The sequence below is a fragment of the Phoca vitulina genome, unplaced genomic scaffold, assembly GCF_004348235.1.
Source record: "Phoca vitulina isolate PV1807 unplaced genomic scaffold, GSC_HSeal_1.0 scaffold2, whole genome shotgun sequence".
NCBI classification, from domain to species: domain Eukaryota; kingdom Metazoa; phylum Chordata; class Mammalia; order Carnivora; family Phocidae; genus Phoca; species Phoca vitulina.
Window position 1 is genome coordinate 66,454,352 of NW_022589705.1, and position 21,381 is coordinate 66,475,732.

General features: G+C 54.2%; 1 protein-coding gene across 1 annotated transcript; it reads left to right on the top strand.

Annotated features, from left to right (window-relative positions):
* The first annotated feature begins 2,290 nt into the window (after positions 1-2,290).
* On the top strand, positions 2,291-17,548 carry PTCH2 (patched 2). The gene is made up of 22 exons (XM_032430418.1): positions 2,291-2,635; positions 3,097-3,289; positions 9,053-9,242; positions 9,349-9,418; positions 9,604-9,695; positions 10,317-10,512; positions 11,103-11,224; positions 11,375-11,522; positions 11,599-11,730; positions 11,819-11,974; positions 12,057-12,149; positions 12,702-12,827; positions 12,926-13,044; positions 13,159-13,507; positions 13,667-13,979; positions 14,070-14,212; positions 14,300-14,480; positions 14,633-14,913; positions 15,024-15,161; positions 16,350-16,492; positions 16,578-16,677; positions 17,092-17,548. Exons 1-22 carry the CDS (start codon positions 2,564-2,566, stop codon positions 17,356-17,358), a joined length of 3,624 nt encoding a protein of 1,207 aa, XP_032286309.1. The 5' UTR covers positions 2,291-2,563; the 3' UTR covers positions 17,359-17,548.
* The last annotated feature ends 3,833 nt before the right edge of the window (positions 17,549-21,381 follow it).

The window sequence follows — 21,381 nt, forward strand, 5'->3', positions numbered from 1 at the left end:
AGCAGCCAGAGGGCACTAGGCCCTGGGTTGGAATGGTTAGAACTACAGACCAGTTTCTCCCACACTGGGTCTTTGGACTTTGGCAAGAAGTTTTCCCAGCAGGCAAGCCCTACCCTGGAAGCATCCACAGAAATGCTGGGCTTCACCACAGTTGTTAGCAATGGTGGGCCTGTGGTAGAAGCAGAGTCCCAAGGCCCAGGATTACAAATCTTTCTCCATGGACTTGGTCTTGCAGAGTCCGGTTAGAGGGAAGTAGGTCTCAAGAACTACTTACAGCAAAGTCTGTCTACTTGGGTACCCAGCCATAGTCAGCTGTAGCCCCAAGAGCAATCCAGGGGCCCACACAGCTAGTTTAGAGGTTATTTCTATACCCAGAGAATTGCTGAGGGTACACTTCCTTTTTTTTTTTTTTTTCAGAAAGATTTTATTTATTTATTTGACAGAGAGCAGGAGAGACAGCAAGAGAGAGCACAAGCAGGGGGAGGAACAGAGGGACAGGGAGAAGCAGGCTCCCTGTTGAGCAGGGAGCCGATGGGGGGCTCGATCCCGGGACCCCGGGATCATGGCCTGAGCAGAAGGTAGCCGCCTAACTGATTGAGTCACCCAGGCGCCCCTGAGGGTACACTTCCTTGGATCCTCCTATTCCATCATCTTCCCCAGATGCCGAGGATACACTTTCTTTATCCACAACAGGGTAACAGGGAAGAAGAAAGTGCTAAGCACATATGCTGCTTTTAATGTGTAGTTACTACTTGGCCAAAAGCATCCTGCATGTATTACTTCCTCCTGCATGTATTACTTCCTCCATAGGCATTTTGCTGGATGAATGGACCAAGAGATGTGGCAAACCTTTTAGGTGATGTTCATCCCCTCAGCCTAAAATTTCCCTTTCCACAGGACGGAGGCTCTGGAAATAATGTTAATTGACACGTTTTCAAAAAGCAATTTGGCAATGTGTAGCAAGAGCCATAAAAATGTTCATACTTTTTGACCCAACACCCTCACTTCTGGGAATCTGTCCTAAGGACATTCTCCAAATGATTGATACAAACACTATGTAGTAACATGAAATGTTAATGATGTAATGATAAACAAGTCTGGAGGAACTGACCAAGAAATTGGCCAGAGATAGTAGTAGTTGTGTTAGAGTAATGAGTTTATTGGAGATTCTGTTTCTCTTTCCCAAACCTTGCATGTTAGAATATTGATTTTACCCTCCCCTGACACTCAGGGTTAATCATTCAGAAACCTGGAAGAAACAGGACTCAGGACAGTTGATGAAAAATTTTTTCTTTTTTTAAAGATTTTATTTAGTTATTTGACAGAGAGACACAGCGAGAGCTGGAACACAAGCAGGAGGAGTGGGAGAGGGAGAAGCAGGCTTCCCGCTGAGCAGGGAGCCCGATGTGGGGCTCGATCCCAGGACCCTGGGACCATGACCTGAGCCGAAGGCGGACAATTAACTACTGAGCCACCCAGGCGACCCAGTTGATGAAAATTTAATAAAGGAACTAGTCTCTGTTTCCAGTCCTTTCCACCCTGGTTTCTGCAACTCTCAGTGACTCACTCAACCATTACTGAGCACCTACTTATTGTCTAGTGAGGGAGGCAGAGTCTCAAGTACATAAGTTGTGTCATAAATGCAATAATAAATAGTGTGTTACAAGGAGCACAATGAAAGAAGCAACTGTCAGGAGGGAGGTGTGAATCAAGGAAGGCTTCAAAGAGGGGTGATTGGCTCATGTTCAGTTTTGAAGGTTGTCTTCCAAGACAACAGGGCCACAACACGTACTAAGGCAGAAACGCCTGGAATGCCATGGTGCCTTTAGGAAATTAAATCTAACTCTGCAGGGCTGGAAGGAACATTGAGTGGCTGTGAAGGAATTATGGGAGAGAAGGCTTTAGTTAGATCATGCAGGGCTCCGTGCTCCAAATGGGCTTTGTGTTTTGGAGCTATCATCAGATTTGCATTTTAGAGAGATGACTCTGGCCTCGGTGGAGAGTGGACTGAAAGGGACAAGAATGGAGGCAGAAAAGACTGAAGTCATTGGCGTCTCCTGGCTTATGCTTGGCCAGCGCCGTGCCTCCCCGGGATCGCCCTCCGTGCTCCTCCCCGAGGGCCCCGCGGGCGGCCGGGGAAGCGAGGCGTGGGGTGGCCCTGCCTGGGTGGTCTCCTGCCCCGCCCCCACCCGCGGCGCCGTCGCCTAGCAGCGGATCCGGCCGCGCGGCTCCGGGTAATTTGCGGACCCCTCAGCCAATGGGAGGGCGTCGTCCCGGCCCGCTCCCTTTTTCTGGAGCTAAGGACGCCTCCTCCTCACTGCGTTCTCCACCTCTAGCCGCGCGGGGCGTCGCGGGCCGGTAGCTCTGCCTGCACGCGGGGCCGACTGCGGCACCCCGTAGCAGCCGCCGCGGCACGCCGGCACCCCACCCTCACCCACGCCGCGCCTAAGCGGCCCCGCCGAGTCCCGACGCGGGGCTCCGCGGTACCCGGGTACCAGGCCAGCTTATGGAGAATCCCAGATAACGCGGGTTGGGGGCGCCCACGCCCCCCATCCCCGCCGGCATGGCTCGGCCGCCGCCACTCCAGGAGCTGCCCCCTGGCTATACACCCCCAGCTCGAGCCGCATCACCCCAGGTGAGTGGACAGGAAGCCAGAGGGAGAAAGACTGGGACCAGGTCTTGAGACCCCCAGGTCTGTCACTCTGCGAGGTGTGATGTCTCTAAAGTGCAGGGTTATAGCCCACCCTTTAAGGGTGTGTGTGCGTCTTTCTGTGTCTTCTCGGCATCTGGCCGGTGAGACTGTGTCTGGGTTTCACCTCTGTCCACCTAAGAACAGATGTGTGCATATGTATCTTATTCTCAGAAAAGTATCCGTGCCTTCCTGCGGTATGTATGGGGGGCGGGGGGGGGGGGCGGGGAGAGACAAGGAATAGAGTTAAATATTTTCCATCTTTGGGACTCTGTGTAGGTCCTACCTGTCCTGCATCCAGAAACCAAGAAGCTGGGGCTTGGCAGAGGGTGCACATAAGGAGAAAAGGGGAGGATTTCATGCATTGTTACAGTAATGCCTGGCTGACACTTCTCTTTCCATCCCAGATCCTAGCTGGGAGCCTGAAGGCTCCACTCTGGCTTCGTGCTTACTTCCAGGGGCTGCTCTTCTCTCTGGGCTGTGGGATCCAGAGACACTGTGGCAAAGTGCTCTTCCTGGGCCTGTTGGCCTTTGGAGCCCTGGCACTGGGTCTCCGCGTGGCCATCATTGAGACAGACCTAGAACAGCTCTGGGTGGAAGGTGAGTTGTGGACACTAGTCATAGCTGCTTGGGTATGGTGAGCCCAAGATAAGAACAGGGTGAGGAGCTGGCTACTGAGTTCTAGGGGCCTCGGCCCTGGGTCTGGAGAGGGTACATGCCTGCCAGAGCCTGGGCATCTGGGAGCAGTGCTCCCTCCCACACCTGTAAATGGACATGTGCAGATGATGGAGTCCTGTGAATAGGTCTATAGAATAGTTACCTGTGAGCTTGTGTGTGTCTGTGTGTTTGTTTAGCAATTATTACCAACTTTTTATGTGTTTTTTTACTGCATGACAGTGTTTGCAAAGGCAACCAAAATCTTTCAGTAGCAAGGAGAGTAAAATATGTGCTACAATATAACATACAGTAGAATATAGAGCAGAGTATGATTACTTGAGTAAGATAAGGCAGGGAGAGATCACAGCTGATCAGGAGAGTCAAGAAAATTACAACTGGGCTGGGGAAACTGAGTAAATCATCTGGCAGGCCTCCATGGAGAGGTCCCTTGCACCTAGAGTCCCATGCACCTAGAGTCCCGTGCACCGAGGCCCCCTGCAACCATTTAGTAGAAAAAAAGTGGCGCAGGGTCTACACTTTGAGGCAACAGCGAGGTCAGATGCAACCAAATCCTCACTTCCTAATGGAAGCATTAGGTAAAAATGATTTCTTATTAATAATTTTGGCATAACCCTCCTTTCCTGGGGGCTGGTTTCATATGCTAGCCCTTCAATACAGTCAAACTCTCCTCTGTTCTTTCCTGGGAAATTTGCATTGATGGGTCCCCCAAACCTCCCCCAGACCTGGCCCACACCCAAAGGCAGGGCCAGGTTAGAATCTCACACCCTTGAGTTATTTCAAATGCTGGCAAGCCCTAGGATGCAGAGCAGATGTTTCTTGGAGGCTGCCTGCCTGCCTGTTGGGCTCCCACACCCCATCCCCACCCTACCCCAGCCCTCTGCAGGCTCACACATCCATACGCACTCTAGGCCAGCCCTGGGGTCCAGAGCAGATGTTTCTCTGTGCCTGCCTGCCTGCCTGCCCCCAGCCCCAGGACACACATGTGCATACATGCACACACATACCCCCACCCACACCGCGGCTGCCTGGGTGGTTCCAAATGACTGTTGGATTTCCTGCCACAATAGAAGCTGTCTCCCCCCTCTTCCTCCTTCTTCATTTCCCAGATCTTTCCCATCTAAACATGGCTTGAACCTCCATGTTCCTCATCCTCTCTCCTGCTCTCCAGCACAGGACAGGCTAGATCCCACTGGATCTTTGCTGCTGTTTGTGGATGGGTGATGTAAAAGGGTGGTGGCCAATTCCGAGGCCTTTTTCCTTTATTTCAGAATATTGCTGTGTCCCGTATCGGCTAGGGCTGGGGTGAGGTAAAAGCAGTGATCCTGACCTGATTTCTTCTCTGTACATTCGTAGTTGAGGCTTCTCCCAGCCATGCCCTAGGCAACGAGGAGCTGATCAAGGCGAGGACTAAAGAGTATTCTCTATTCCTTTCCTGTTTTGCTAATACGGAAAGCAAAGAAAGAAGCAGGACACTGGCCATCAGAGTTCAGGGTCCCCTCCAGCTTTGCCATGGTGAGAGACAGAATGTGATTCGTCCTTCCCGATCAATTTTAAAGCTAAAAGGCTCAGAGATAGATTGATCTCTAGAATAAAAAATAAATAAATAAATAAACAAAAAAAAACCCACAACATTATAGCCCAACTAGTACTTACAGGAACAATGATTGAGATGGCTTGAAATTGGAGCTGTCCCTGAAAACAAGGGACATGTATCTAGAAGGCAGGGTGAAACATATCAATTGGTGGAACCACTATCCACTCAAAAACCCAAGGCTGAAACCTTGGGAGTCAGCCTCAGTTCTCCTTGCTTACCTAACTGGTTACTAAACCAGCAAATTCTTCTTTCTTAACTTCTCTCATAACAGACCCCTCCTTTTCACTCTGTGGCCATTGCTCTAGTTGAGGCCTTTCTCAGTCTCTGGTCATACACTCCTGATTATATCATTTAATATGCTTTTTGCCACATGAAAGAGGAAAAAAGGAAGGGAGGGAGGGAGGAAGGAAGGAAGAACAGGAAATCTGGTAGTAGACAGTAGAGCAGTTCCAGGATGGTTAATTCAGCAACCTAAGGACATCAGCAAGGATCCAGGTTCTTCCTTTCTCCTAAGCCTTCTTCAGCATGTGGGGCTTTTGTCCTCAGGCTTATCACCTCCTTGTCCCAAGTGGCTACTGCAATGGTCCATTTTTGGAAGTGAGGGAAAATTTACCAGAAGCCCCCCCAGCTGACTTCCCATTTGGTCACTTTGGCAAGAACTGTGGAGCTATGCCTAAACCGTTCACTTGGCAAAGGCAGTGGAATTACTGTGATTGACTAATCAAATTTCAGCCCCTGAGGCTGGGGAGGGATCCAGCTTCCCTGAATCACTGGGCCTTTCAGAGGATGGCCAACGAAATCAAAGTCTGTTAGAGAAGTGACCAATCTTCTGCAGGACTCACCTTCTAATCTGCCTCCACACTGCCCTCCTGTGGTGTATCTAAATCTGGCCAAGTCGGTCCCCTGCTTAGAGCCCTTCCACCAGTTTCTACGAGGTTCTGGGCAGTCTCCAGAATCAAGTTCAAGCTCCTTAGCAAACATTCTAGGCCCTCCGCAACCTAACTCTTGATTTCTTCTCCAGCATTGTCTCTGCCTCACTCAGCAATGCTGAGCCTTTGACAGTTCCCTACACCTACTTGGTCCAGAATGCCTTTTCCTGACTTCTTCCCTTGGCCAATTCCTATTCATTCACAGCTCAGCTCCAGAATGTATTGTTAGGTGATGAAAAAGTCAGGTCATCTCACTTCTCTGCTCAAAACCTACCATGGCTCCCAATTCACTCAGAGAAGGACTGCATCACTACAATAGCTTACAGGCCCTTACATGTAAAATTTCTGGACCAAAGATTATGAACATTTCTCATTTCCAAATATCATACCAAATTACACTCTGGTGGTAGGTTAGAGTACACTCCTATAAGCCAGCAATGAGGGCCATCATTATTTTTATTTTGGCTAAATTGATAGATGGTAATTTATTGCTGTTTTAATTCATATTACCTATAATATAGGATTATATATATTACCATTGTAGGGTTACCTATAAGGTGGATTCATTTTCCATGCTGGCGAACAAGTTATAGTCTCCCTTTTGTAAAGGTACAAAAGTTTTTATTTTATTTTTTATTTTTAAATTTTTTTTTAAGATTTTATTTATTTATTTAACAGAGAGAGACACAGGGAGAGAGGGAACACAAGCAGGGGGAGTGTGAGAGGGAGAAGCAGGCTGCCCGCTGAGCAGGGAGCCCGATGCAGGGCTCAATCCCAGGACCCTGAGATCATGACCTGAGCCAAAGGCAGACGCTTAACGACTGAGCCACCCAGGCGCCCCCAAAAGTTTTTTTTTTTTTTTTTAAGATTTTATTTATTTATTTGACAGAGAGAGAGGCAGCGAGAGAGGGAACACAAGCAAGGGGAGTGTGAGAGGGAGAAGCAGGCTTCCCGCGGAGCAGGGAGCCCAATGTGGGGCTCGATCCCAGGACCCTGGGATCATGACCTGAGCTGAAGGCAGATGCTTAACGACTGAGCCACCCAGGCGCCCCACCCCCAAAAGTTTTTAAAAGATGTGTTGATTTTGATGTCTCCTTCCCCTGTTCTCCTCCTTCCTCCCCACTCAGTCTTTTTTACTCCAGTTCTTTCTCATTTTTCTGTCCCACAGTCTCTTTCCCAGCAACCATTTAATTCCTTATCTGTTCCTACTTTGTGCTGGGCAGTTTCCTAAGTACTTTACCTGCATTGATTCTAATTCCACCAAGGTAGGCCCTATCCCCATTTGACAGATGAGGAAATTGAGGGCAGAGAGACTAAGTCATTTGCCCCAAGCACAGGCTAAATGTCAGAGCCCAAGCTCAAGGCCAGATGTGTCCAGGGCCTCTGGGTTCTCCCTTACACCTGCTGTCTCTCCTTGCCCACACAGTACATCCCAGTTCATCTGTCCTCATGTCTGTCATCATCATTGTTGTCAGCTGAGGTTTACTTTTTCCTTTGCCTCATTTTGTTCTGAGGATTCTTTATTTTCTTTGATGTTGTATTTTACATTTCCAGTGTTTCTTTTTTTTTTTTTTTTTTTTTTAAAGATTTTATTTATTTATTTGACAGAGAGAGAGAGAGCACATGAGAGGGGGGAGGGTCAGAGGGAGAAGCAGACTCCCTGCTGAGCAGGGAGCCCGATGCGGGACTCGATCCCGGGACTCCAGGATCATGACCTGAGCTGAAGGCAGTCGCTTAACCAACTGAGCCACCCAGGCGCCCTACATTTCCAGTGTTTCTTTCTCTTGCTTTCTTGATAGCTCTTTCTGGGTTCCTTCCTTCTCCTGTGCCTCCCTCCCCTCAGCAAACTCACTTACTATGAGGAGCTTATTTCTGTCCCCTCCTGTCCCTCCTTGTGGCAGCTCTGGCCTAAGCCTGGTGAAATAAACACTGCAGTGCAGGCCTGGGGGAGGAGTGGGGAGTCAGGGAAGGAAGAAAATGGTGGCCGTGCGCAGCATGGTTTAGTGAGCCTGTATTTGTGAGGGAGGGCCAGGAATGTGATTTGAATGGGGAGGTGTGAGCATATGGGTCAATCTGTGGGGGGGGGGGTTCTAAGGGTGTGCAGCTCTCATGAGTGAGGAGATTATATGGGTTTGAAAAAGAGATTGGGGAGCACGACGACCACATGTGGGGCTGGAGTGTCGCAGAAGGTGTACATGTGGGCCCAGGGGTGGCAGGAACCCAACAGGAAGAGGCCCCGGATGTGTGGCAGCAGAACTGGGCCTAAGACCAGACCAAGTCCAGAAAGCCTCAACGGTGGTTTGGCCCTTGCCCTTGCCCTCCTCCAAACCCCACTCAGGCCATGTCCCCTCACAGCACCCCTGCCCACCCACCCCCACAATGCAGGACTGGATGGGTGCCGAGATCAAGGAGCCTGAGGCAGGCCTGGCACTGGGCCTCCCTGTTGCCCGGACAGTGAGATCTGGGGTCTGGAACCCTTTCTTCCCCTTGGCCCACGTTGATTTCACCTCTGCCAGGTGATCCCAGGTACTTCTTACATGAGTAGAAGCAGCATGTTGACAGCATCCCACTGAAGTCTGTCTGATCCCCCCCTCGCCTGTGCCCCCACAGGGCCCATTATTACCAGACACTGCCAGCCCTACCCTCTTGGCATAACAATTTGCAAAAAGATGTATGGCTAGAAAGCACTGCCTGAGACAGCCTGACCCAGGAACCAGCCCTAGCACTAGACCTGTTCTGTGAGGAGACCCTCCCATTGGCAGCCTCCCTATTGATCCCTTTTGTCCCTCCTTGTCTTCCTCACCAGAACACAGAGGGGCTGAGTGAGGGCTCCCTTACCGGGATACCTCCGTAACCCCAGCCCTGGCCCAACTCCTACTGACCTCTCATTTTGAAGTAATTTGCCCCACACCGAGCCAACCTGGTTCCTGTTTAAATCTTAGACCACACAAGAATTCCATCCAGCTGAGGTGTCTCTCACTTCCACACAAAGCTCCAGATTCTAAGCGGAGTGCCAGGAGCTTGGGGAGTCAGCACGACCATCAAGGAAAAAGCAGGGGTTCCTCTCAGGGCACTTCTCCCACTCGTCGTGGGAGGCCTCAGCCGGCGAGGGTCCCACAGCCCCAGAGCTCGGACCCCAGCTTTCTCTCTCTGCTCTGGCAGTGGGCAGCCGGGTGAACCAGGAGTTACAGTACACCAAGGAGAAGCTGGGGGACGAGGCTGCGTACACCTCCCAGATGTTGATACAGACCCCACGCCGGGAAGGGGAGAATGTCCTCACACCTGAGGCACTTGGCCTCCACCTCCAGGCAGCCCTCACCGCCAGTAAAGTGCAAGTATCACTCTATGGAAAGTGAGTGTGGCTGAGTCCCCGAGCAGCTGGGAGTGAGGCGCGCTGTGGCAGGGCTGGCGTGGGAATCCGCCTCTTCTGCTGATCCCTTGCGCCCTGGCCATTTCAGGTCCTGGGATTTGAACAAAATCTGCTACAAGTCAGGAATTCCCCTAATTGAAAATGGAATGATTGAGCGGGTGAGTGTCCTGAGCTGTTCTTTGAGACTGGGCCGAGGGAGAACTTTTTCTGCAAGTAGGGGAGGGCTCTGAGAGACGGGGAGGTTAAAAGTTGGGAGGTGGGGGGTTACCGAGGGCGTCCTACAGAGACTGTGGAGAAAGGAGCCCAGGGACAGGACTGATGTGGCCTGGGCTGTCCCTGGCAGATGATTGAGAAGCTGTTTCCGTGCGTGATCCTCACCCCCCTCGACTGCTTCTGGGAGGGAGCCAAACTCCAAGGGGGCTCCGCCTACTTGCCGTGAGTGCCCCACAGCCACTCCCGGGCCCTGCTTCAGCTAGGCCGGGATGCCCCCCCAGAAGAGAGGGTGGGCATAAAGAGGATGATCAAAACCTTACCGAGGGCCTAAGCCACCTGTTAGGCCGGGGCCAGAGCACAGGATGCCCCACAGCTCTCTCCACATCCCCCTTCTCCTGGCCTCTGAAGGAAAGGCAGACTTGTCTTATTTAGACAAAACAGAACAAAGAGAAAAAAAGATCCCCAGAAAGCAACTTTGCCCAAGAGAGTTAACTAGGTATGAGCTAAGCTGTTGCACAGGCCAGAAAGAAAAGCTGTTAGAGGCAGGTGTCCACATGGTTATGTATTAGAACCAAAGGTGGATGGCTTGGGCAGGGACTGGGTGGGGCTCTTCTGGCCTTTTCCATGTATTAAGTACTGTCCGTCTTCATGTCCATCTCAGTGCAGCCACCTGGCGGACTGGTGTAGCCTGGGAGTTCTGGGAAGCTCAGCATTGCAGACCCTTCATAGAGAGGGATGAAGGAGCAGCTAGGAGGAGGGTGGGGTACAGCAGGGGTCCCCAGCAGCATTTTGGAGGGTGGGAATTGATCCTTTACCCTCACCAACCACGGGCTCTCCCCTCAGCGGCCGTCCTGACATCCAATGGACCAACCTGGATCCAGAGCAGCTGCTGGAGGAACTGGGCCCCTTTGCCTCCCTCGAGGGCTTCCGGGAGCTGCTAGACAAGGCACAGGTGGGCCAGGCCTATGTGGGGCGGCCCTGTCTTCACCCTGACGATCTCCACTGCCCGCCTAGTGCCCCTAACCATCACGGCAAGCAGGTGGGTGCCAGCCAGGTTTGCCAGGGAAAGGCTATTTTCCTTCTCTTTCCCCTCCTCATATGTTCCTCTATTCTGGGAGAGAGCAAATTGTGCTCTGTGTTCTGCCTCCCATTTCCTGGACATTGTTACCCTGCCCCCATTCTGCTAGATGCATAGACTCTTCCCTTCCCATTCAGTTTTCCTAAGGAACCCTCACGTGGTATATGAATCCCTTTGTACTTTTCTAAGCCCAGGAACGCTGGACTTCATCCAAGTGGACTTGTACAGAGAAACTGAGGACAAATGAGCTAAGCACAAGTATCATATCTAGTTTCCTGAGTGTCTCTGTGGCCCTGTGAAGTGAACCTTTTTCCAAAACCCACCAAAGTTACTCCAGCTCTTCCCAGAAGCCTATTTCCAGGCCTCTGCTTCCTCTTGTGGCCTCCTCTCTGCAGGACAAGAGCTGTTCACTTTCAGAGTAGGCGAGAGGCTCAGGAGAATAGTTATGTCCACATCAGGCTACAGAGCCCCATGGCAGGCGTGGCTCCTGGAGCTACCATCCCAGGGGCCCCCAGTTACCCACAGCCAGGGCCTCTCCTGTCCCCCTCCAGGCTCCCAATGTGGCTCAGGAGCTGAGTGGGGGCTGCCACGGCTTTTCCCACAAGTTTATGCACTGGCAGGAGGAATTGCTGCTGGGGGGCATCTCTAGAGACCCCCGAGGACAGCTGCTGAGGTAAGGCCTCCCTGGGGGCTGGCAAGGGGGCCCCAGGCATGGGAATCCACACTCTGATTCCAGGCGGCTCCAGCAAACCACCCCCCGCTTCAGCCCCCGTTGGGTGCTCCGGCCCGCTCTGACCCCTAGCTCTCCCCTACCCACCGCCAGGGCGGAGGCCCTGCAGAGCACCTTCCTGCTGATGAGTCCACGCCAGCTGTATGAGCACTTCCGAGGCGACTACCAGACGCATGACATCGGATGGAGTGAGGAGCGGGCCGGCACGGTGCTGCAAGCCTGGCAGCGGCGCTTTGTGCAGGTCCGTGCGGAGCTGGGCAAGGGCAGTGCCCTGAGGCCGCCCCCTCCTGCCCCTCACATCCACCCCGTCTCTCCAGCTGGCTCAGGAGGCCCTGCCTCAGAATTCATCGCAGCAGATCCACGCCTTTTCCTCCACCACCCTGGATGACATCCTGCACGCCTTCTCTGAAGTCAGTGCTGCCCGCGTGGCGGGAGGCTATCTGCTCATGGTGGGTCCTGCTCCCGGCGCCTTGCCCCAGCCTCCGCCCGGTGCCCCCCGGGAACCGCCGTCCGAGCCTGTGCCCTCTCTCCCCACAGCTAGCCTATGCCTGTGTGACAATGCTGCGCTGGGACTGTGCCCAGTCCCAGGGTGCGGTGGGCCTTGCAGGGGTGCTGCTGGTAGCCCTGGCGGTGGCCTCGGGCCTTGGGCTCTGCGCCCTGCTTGGCATCGCCTTCAATGCTGCCACTACCCAGGTACACCAGGACTCCAGGGCAGGCTCGGGGCCCACAGTCCAGGCTACTCGGTTCCTCCAGCTACCCCCCCGTGCCCCTCCAGGTGCTGCCCTTCCTGGCACTGGGCATCGGTGTGGATGACATATTCCTGCTGGCACATGCCTTCACAGAGGCTCCCCCTGGCACCCCTCTCCAGGTGAGGCCTCATCCTCCAGCCTGGGCTCATCTGAAGCAGCTCATCATAGAGCCTCTTGGTCGGGGCGCCCGGGTGGCTCAGTGGGTTAAGTGTCCAACTCTTGATTTCAGCTGAGGTTATGATCTCAGGGTCCTGGGATCGAGCCCCATGTTGGGCTCTGCTCTCAGCGGGGAGCCTGCTTGAGATTCTCTCCCTCTGTGCCCTCCCCCTGCTCATGCTCGCCCACGCTTTCTCACTCTCTCTCAAATAAATAAATAAATGTTTAAAAAAAAAAAAGAGCCTCTTGGCTTAGGGGACCTTAGGCTGGTAACCTGTCTGTGCCTCAGTTTCCTCATCTGTAACAGGGGTGACGATAGTGCTTGTGTCGTGAGGGTGTGGTGAGGATCGGTGATAACTCCGGCTGAATGCTTGGAACAGTGTGCGTGACGCGTGTGAGCTACTCCGTAAGTGTGAGCTGCCGTGTGGTTACTGTCCCCCCTCTGCCATCCCAAGCTCCCAAGCCTCCCCTCCGCTCTACCTTGAGGACCCACGGCTCCTCCCCTGTCCTGGCAGGAGCGCACAGGCGAGTGTCTGCAGCGCACGGGGACCAGCGTGGCGCTCACATCCATCAACCACATGGTGGCCTTCTTCATGGCCGCCCTCGTTCCCATCCCTGCACTGCGGGCCTTCTCCTTGCAGGTGAGGCCTCAGCAAAGGGCCCCGTCGCCCGGTGGGGGCAGCCTGAAGCCGGGGGCCTGCTTCACCCAGCCTTTGCATCCCCCCTGTCCTTCCCCCAGGCAGCCATAGTGGTCGGCTGCAACTTCGCGGCCGTGATGCTTGTCTTCCCGGCGGTCCTCAGCCTGGACCTGCACCGGCGTCACTGCCAGCGCCTTGACGTGCTCTGCTGCTTCTCTAGGTACTGTCCCTGCGTCCCCACCCCCGGCCCGCCAGCCCTCACCTCCGGGGCCCCGTCCCGTCCCCTCACCGGCACCCCCACAGACCTGTCATCCGCACTCTCTGCCTCTTCCAGGCCCTGCTCTGCTCGGGTGATTCAGATTCTGCCCCGGGAGCTAGGGGATGGGACAGGACCAGTGGGCATTGCCCACCTGACGGCCACAGTTCAAGCCTTCGCCCGCTGCGAAACCAGCAGCCAGCATGTCGTCACCATCCTGCCCCCCCGAGCCCGCTTGGTGCCCCCACCTTCCGACCCACTGGGCTCTGAGCTCTTCAGCCCAGGAGGGTCCACACGGGACCTCCTAGGCCAAGAGGAGGGGACCAGGCAAAAGGCAACCTGCAGCTCCCTGCCCTGTGCCCGCTGGAGTCTTGCCCATTTCGCCCGCTATCAGTTCGCACCCTGGCTGCTCCAGGCACACAGCAAGGTGAGGCTCTAGGCCTGGAGAAGTGGGGGGGAGCCAGGGCAGAGGCTTAGGTGTGTCTGGGCCCCCAGAAGGGCAGAGGGCCGAGCCTGCCATCTGAGCGCGCGGGGCGGGGGTGGGGGTGCATCCCTGGGCCTCCAGCTTGGTTGCCGTTTCCCACAGGCCATGGTGCTGGTGCTCTTTGGGGCTCTTCTGGGCCTGAGCCTCTACGGAGCCACCCTGGTGCAGGACGGGCTGGCCCTGACGGATGTGGTGCCTCGGGGCACCAAGGAGCATGCCTTCCTGAGCGCCCAGCTCAGGTACTTCTCCCTGTACGAGGTGGCCCTGGTGACACAGGGTGGCTTTGACTACGCCCACTCCCAACGCGCCCTCTTTGATCTGCACCAGCGCTTCAGTTCTCTCAAGGCCATGCTGCGCCCCCCTGCCACCCAGGCGCCCCGCACCTGGCTGCACTATTACCGGAACTGGCTACAGGGTGAGAGGCAAGGCAGTTGGCAGGGAGGGCTGCCGCAGGCCCGAGCCCCTGGGGCCACAGGCTAATGCACACTCCCTCGTTCTCCCCTAGGGATCCAGGCTGCCTTTGACCAGGACTGGGCTTCCGGGCGCATTAGCCACCACTCGTGCCGCAACGGCTCCGAGGATGGGGCGCTGGCCTACAAGCTGCTCATCCAGACCGGGGATGCCCAAGAGCCTCTGGATTTCAGCCAGGTTGGAAGCGGGGCTGGAAGGGTCGGGATGCAGGGAGGGCCTCTAGGCCTCGTGGGCCCGGACCTTCAGCCCTCTCTGCCTCTGCAGCTGACCACAAGGAAGCTGGTAGATAAGGAGGGGCTGATCCCACCCGAGCTCTTCTACGTGGGGCTGACCATGTGGGTAAGCAGTGACCCGCTGGGCCTGGCGGCCTCACAGGCCAACTTCTACCCCCCACCTCCCGAGTGGCTACATGACAAGTACGACACCACCGGGGAGAACCTTCGCAGTGAGTCCCAAGGGGGTGGGGCAGGGGCCGGCGGGGGGAGCCCAGCAAGAGCCTCAGCCTGGGCCCACACAGGCCCTACCCTAAGGCCCTGCCCACTGCTCTCCGTGCTCATTGGCCACCCCCCCTTCCCTGCTACCCCTTACCCTCCACAGTCCCGGCAGCCCAGCCCCTGGAATTTGCCCAGTTCCCCTTCCTACTGCATGGCCTCCAGAAGACCGCGGACTTCGTGGAGGCCATCGAGGGGGCCCGGGCAGCGTGCGCCGAGGCAGGCCGGGCCGGGGTGCGTGCCTACCCCAGCGGCTCCCCCTTCCTCTTCTGGGAGCAGTATCTGGGCCTGCGGCGCTACTTCCTGCTGGCTATCTGCATCCTGCTGGTATGCACTTTCCTCGTCTGTGCCCTGCTGCTGCTCAACCCCTGGACGGCCGGCCTCATAGTGAGTCCTCGCAGGGATGAGGCGAGAGAGACCCATGGCTCCCCGACCCTGCCCCACCCTGCCCATCGTCCCTTCTCCCAGGAGCCCTGGGTGAGCCCTGCCTTCCCCAGGTACTGGTCCTGGCGATGATGACTGTGGAGCTCTTTGGCATCATGGGTTTCCTGGGCATCAAACTGAGTGCCATCCCCGTGGTGATCCTTGTGGCCTCTGTAGGCATTGGTGTTGAGTTCACGGTCCACGTGGCTCTGGTGAGCACAGGCACTGGGGGAGGGGTGGACCAGCTGATTCAGTATTCAACAAATATTTATTAAGCACCTACTATGTGCTAGGTACTATTTAAGAACTGGTTTCGAGTCCCTGTTCAGGCACACCCCCCCAAAAAAAGAATTGGGGATATAGGGGCGCCTGGCTAGCTCATTTGGTAGAGCATGTGACTCTTGATCTCAGGGACATGAGTTGGAGCCCCACGCTGGGTATAGAGATTACTTAAATAAATAAACTTAAAAAAAAAGAATTGGGGTGCAATAGCAATACAGACAGGCTTTACCTTCAAGGAGATTATATCCTATAGTGTAGAGATAAACAATAAACATATAAATAAATAAATAAATAAATAAGCAGCCATTTCAGCAGAGAGGAGGGGACAAAGGCCTGACTGAAATGGGGACAGAATGGAAGGTGAGAAAATGGGAACCAGTAGTTTTTTGGATGGTTTTACTGTGAAGGGATCAGAGAAGCAGGATGGTAGCCAGATGGCAACGTGAGTAAAGGAGGGATTCTTCCGAGACAGAGCCTCGGCCTCTCCCAAAGCTCTGGGTTCTCTGGCCGAGGAGGAGTGGGAGCTGGGAGCACCGACACAAGGCTGGCTAGACCCCACAAACAGCTCCCTTCCTTTTCCCCCCATAATAGCCCTGTCCTTCTGATTACAAGAACGATATACACTCCCTGGAGGGGGGCAAAGTCAGCATGCGGAGAAGTACAAAGAAAGAATTAGAAATCCTCTGAAATCCCATCCGAACAAGTAACTGTGACCACTTTCGTGTCCATCCTGCTGGACTTCTGTACCGGGATCAGCAAACTTTTTCTGTAGAGAGCTAGACAGCAAATATCTTAGGCGTGGCAGGCCAGAGTCCCCGCGGGCTCCTGCCATGGTAACACTGAAGCAGCCACAGACAATAATATGTCCATGAATGGATGCGTGTGGCTGCGTGTCACCTAAACTTTATTTACAAAAACGGGTGACGGGCTTTGTTTGCCAACTATTCTAGACTTCTGTGTCTCACTGGATACGTATCCAGTGTTACCTAAATAGACTCATGCATACTTCCTGGACAGTTCCCAGCTCAGTCTACCTGGCCCGGGAGCCCTAGGGACAGATGAGAAGTTGGGGGCCTGGCTGGCCAAGGAGCAGCTACAGGGCCTCTCTGCCCCCACAGGGCTTCCTGACCACCCAGGGTAGCCGGAACCTGCGGGCTGCCTGTGCCCTAGAGCGCACATTTGCTCCAGTGACCGATGGGGCCGTCTCCACATTGCTGGGTCTGCTCATGCTTGCTGGTTCCAACTTTGACTTCATCATAAGGTAGGGGAGGGCTGGGGCGGGGAGGTGCGGCCTGCCTGCGCTGGCCGCAGGGGCTGCCCGGGCTGACCACCTGCCCCCCACACAGGTACTTTTTCGTGGTGCTAACAGTGCTCACGCTCCTGGGCCTCCTCCATGGGCTCGTGCTGCTGCCCGTGCTGCTGTCCATCCTGGGCCCCCCACCAGAGGTGACCATACCCTCCCGCCTGCTCCCAGCCCAGGGGATGGCGTGGGACAGGCGAGGGAAGAGTCAGAGCCAGAAAAAATATCTCCTCAGTGGCCAAAAGACAGGACTCAACTCACAAGGACCCTCCCTATGAGATCAGCTGAGGGTGGTAGCCTCTCCCTTGGCCCCAACACCATGTCCCTGCCCCTCAGCTTTCCTGGCTTCTTTATGGGACCCACCTTGGCGTTTAGGATCCAGAGCAAGGTGCAGGGTTTGTCCTAGGCCTTAACGTCCTGTCCCTTGTCAGCTCTGGACCCTTCTGGAAGCCAACAAGGGCAACAGCTTCCCAACAATCATGGTGACACACGAGTGAGCTGCTGAAGGGGACTAAGGTCCCGGGACCCCTGGGCTCACTGGGACCGGTGTCTTCCCCCAGGTGGTACAGATGTACAAGGAGAGCCCAGAGGTCCTCAGCCCCCCAGCTCCACAGGAAGGAGGGCTCAGGTGGGGGTTGTCCCCCACCCTGCCCCAGAGCTTTGCCAGAGTGACTACCTCCGTGACGGTGGCCCTCCACCCACCCCCACTGCCTGGTGCCTACATCCACCCAGCCTCCGATGAGCCCCCTTGGTCCCCTGTTGCCACACCAGCTGCCAGCGCCCCTAGCAGCCTCAGTTCTAGGGGACCATGTCCAGCCACTGGGTGAAAGAGCGCCTGAAGCCTGGAGACCCTGCTTGGGCCACGTGAAGTCACTGGGAAGCAATGCGTGGGTTACTGACTGCAGGACGGACTCCCGGAGAGCCCGGCCGCCGCTGTCCGCCTGCATGCCGTCCCCTGCCTCAGCCGTCCCAGACCTCCCTGCTGCCATTCGAGACCACCAGCCTCTGGGCTCAGAGCATCTCGCACGCCGGGTTCTGTGTGCCTGGGCCTGTCCGGGTGCGGGGAGAAGCCAGCAATTCGGGCTGCGGTCGGCCCTCCCCCCCGGGCCCCCCCACCCGTGCTACTGGCCCCTAGCAGACCAAGACGGAGGGGCCCTCTAGCACCCTTTGCGAGGCCTGGCCTCCCACACTTGGTAACTCCTGAGTAGGCTGTCTGCATCTCTGTCCACATCCTACCACATAAATTATTTATATGAAGATGTTTATTTTTGTAGTTTGTATAGATGTTAGCTACGCTGAAAGTTTTATTTTTAAAGAGTGAAATATATTCTATATGAACTCATCTCAATTGACTTTGGTGCTTTTCTTTTGAACAAACGGGAGTTTGAGAGTAAAGAGATGTCCTAGTCTAAGTTCCTGGGGCTACTCTAGTAGCGCCTGGGAAAGGCCCCAGGTGCTACATTTTTGTCACATAATTTGGGTCTATTTACTCACCTGGCAAGTGAAGATGATGTTCAGCAAACATGTTGATCATATAGTTGGTAAGAGGACCTGGGTTAAGTGCTTAGTATATGAAATGATACAAATGTTTTTGTTGTCAAACTCTACTGTGTGGCTTTCAGAGCTATCATAATCCAGCCCTGCACACCTCTCCAGCTCATTGCCCACCCTTCTGTTTCAGCAGCCTGGGGGGCATGGGTGGAGGGCCAGAGCCAGGCAACAGGTAGAAGGTGAGGAGGAAGCAGATAGGGAAAGCAGCCAGCTGAAGCAGAAATGGAAATAGCAGGGTCTGGGGAGATATTTTAGGAGATTTATGTCTAGACCAACCTAAGGCAAGAGGCCTCTGCAAGTCAGCTGGCTGGTGCCCCAGAGGCATCTCTGGCCAGACAGCCAGGGGACGGATGAGTGCGGGAACTGTCCAGAAATTGAGATTGTGCTAGCAGCCAATGAGGTGCTGTATTTAAGCTGTTCGTTCTGTGATGTCATATAGCCCCACTGTACAGAGGCCTTGAAGATTCTGGCCACACCGCAGGGCTAGAATAGAGTACCTCCCCCTAGGAGGTGGGAGAGGCCTTTTATTGCCCTTCCCCAACTATTCCAGGGCTCAGTCTCAAGAGACACAAATATCCACCCTGTGTTCCAGTCACCCACTCACCAGGAACAACCCCATCTTAAGAGCACTGCCTTCTCATATCCCTCCCACCAGGCTAAAGGCCAGAAAGTCACGTTCCGACTAAATATGAAATTAATTAATTAAATACATAAACAAACTTACAGCAGTTGAATCAACACTAAAATACCTAGGGGCACCTGGGTGGCTCAGTTGCTTAAGCATCTGCCTTCAGCTCGGGTCATGGTCCCGGAGTCCTGGGATCAAGTCCTGGGATCAAGTCCCACATCGGGCTCCCTGCTCAGTGGGGAGCCTGCTCCCTCTCCCTCTGCCGCTCCCCCTGCTCGTGTGTGCGCTCTCTCTCTCTCTCTCGCTCTCTCTCTCTGTGTCAGATAAATAAAATCTTTTTTAAAAAACACTAAAATGGGGCGCCTGGGTGGCTCAGTTGGTTAAGCGACTGCCTTCAGCTCGGGTCATGATCCCAGGGTCCTGGGATCAAGCCCCGCATCGGGCTCCCTGCTCCTCAAGGAGCCTGCTTCTTCTGGAGCCTGCTTCTCCCTCTCCCTCTGCCTGCCGCTCCACCTGCTTGTGCTTTCTCTCTCTGTCAAATAAATAAATAAAATCTTTAAAAAATAAATAAATAAATAAATAAATAAATAAATAAATAAATAAAAACACTAAAATGCCAGGCGCCTGGGTGGCTCAGTTGGTTAAGCGACTGCCTTTGGCTCAGGTCATGATCCTGGAGTCCCAGGATCAAGTCCCACATCAGGCTCCCCACTTGGTGGGGAGTCTGCTTCTCCCTTTGACCCCCCCATTCTCTCTCTCTCTCATCCTCTCTCAAATAAATAAATAAAATCATAAAAAAAAAAAAAAAAACAGGGGCACCTGGGTGGCTCAGTTGTTAAGCATCTGCCTTCGGCTCAGGTCATGATCCCAGGGTCCTGGGATCGAGCCCCACATCAGGCTCCCTGCTCCGTGGGAAGCCTGCTTCTCCCTCTCCCACTCCTCCTGCATGTGTTCCCTCTCTCGCTGTCTCTCTCTGTGTCAAATAAATAAATAAAATCTTTAAAAAAACAAAAAACAGAAAAAAAACACCAAAATGCCTAAAAAGACCCAAAAGAAGTGAGTAGTTGGCTTTGAACCTAGAGTAGGGGGTGCATCCAGTATGCGCCAGGGATGGAGGCTGGATTTCAGTCCGGCCGTGTTTGGGTCACTATGGAGCGGCTTTTGGGTGGAACAGGAGAGCTCACCTAGCTGGAATAGTGTCAAAGATGTCAGCCCACCGTGCCACTTACAAGCAGAGTGGCCTAGAAAAGCTAGCTAACATCACTGTGCTGTGTCTTCATCTATGAAATGGGAAGATCAGAGCCTATCCTGTAGGGTGCTATTTTTTTTTCCCTCAGGATTTTCAATGAAATCATTTATGTAAGAAATAACCTGGTATCTCATAAGTGCTCTCCAGTTTTGTAGTTTGTGTAGCTATTAGCTGTGCTGAAAGTTTTTGCTCTGATTGCTTAGGGAATAACCCTGAAACATGGACGTGCGTCCTGGTGTGGTAGCAACTGAATGGATTTCCAGCCAGTTGGAGTTGGACTGTCCCAAGAATGGTCAGGCCAGAGGCACGAATCACATTCAGTCTCAGAGACAAGTCCCAGGGCTTGCAGGGCAGCCCACCCTGTGTGGCACCTCACACTACTCAGTCCTCTGACTTCAATACCCTTTCATGGCTCCCCATCATGGACAAGATGAAATCCAAGCCCTTTCCAGAGGCAACTCGCTCTAGCCTCTGCCATCACTCCAGCTCTCTCCCAGACAGTGCCCAGCCAGACTCCCACCCTCATCCAGACACGCTACACTCTAGGCAGGCTGAATTACTTTGGGTGTGCATCTCCTATAATTTCACATAGGCAGTTCCCTCTGCTAAGAACACTTTTCCTCCTTGATGGAGCCATCCTTTAATAAATAAATTGGATGATGGGGCGCCTGGGTGGCTCAGTCGTTAAGTGTCTGCCTTCTGCTCAGGTCATGATCCGAGTCCTGGGATCGAGCCCCACATCGGGCTCCTTGCTCAGCAGGAAGCCTGCTTCTCCCTCTCCCACTCCCCCTGCTTGTGTTCTTGCTCTCGCTTTCTCTCTCTGTCAAATACATAAATAAAATCTTTAAAAAAATAAATAAATAAATTGGATGCCATCTCTTGCAAGAGGGGTAGTGATGTGCCTCCCCGGAGGTCCCATGGCCCCTGAGTGTCTTTGCTCTACCGTTTCTGCTTCTGTCCCAGCACGGGGGGGGGGGTGGGGGTGGGGGTGGGTGTCCCTGCGGGTGTGCAATGATAAGATGGCACCTCAACAATTGGGACTAACAGTCCACCCCGGTATAGGGCTCGACACCGGCCCGGCACCAGCGGGAAGCACCCTTACCTCTCTAGGCAAACCTGGCGCGGGTTCCCGTGCAGACCGCAGAGCACTCCTGGCGCCTCCCGCCGCGACACCTGGTGTCTCCCACCAGCCGGGAGCCGCCTGTGATTTGCATACCCATGGTGCACCACGAAGGGACAGTTTCACGATGCGGAGTTCCACCCCACGGAGATTTGTGCACTGTTGTAGGGCATATTGCCTGTTAGAAATACATGATCCGTACAAATTCCAGGCAGGGAGCACGAACCGTGCAGACACTGAACAACCATAAGTGTGCTAAGTGTTGTATTGTTCTAGGAGGTTCCAAGCAGGTACATAAAAGT

Bases quoted from the DNA above. Each gene is read 5' to 3' on its own strand.
- PTCH2 (XM_032430418.1), top strand. From the start codon at position 2,564: ATGGCTCGGCCGCCGCCACTCCAGGAGCTGCCCCCTGGCTATACACCC. The intron at 10,513-11,102 runs GTGGGTGCCAGC...GTCCCCCTCCAG, and splicing joins CTAACCATCACGGCAAGCAG to GCTCCCAATGTGGCTCAGGA. The intron at 15,162-16,349 runs GTGAGCACAGGC...CTGCCCCCACAG, and splicing joins TCACGGTCCACGTGGCTCTG to GGCTTCCTGACCACCCAGGG.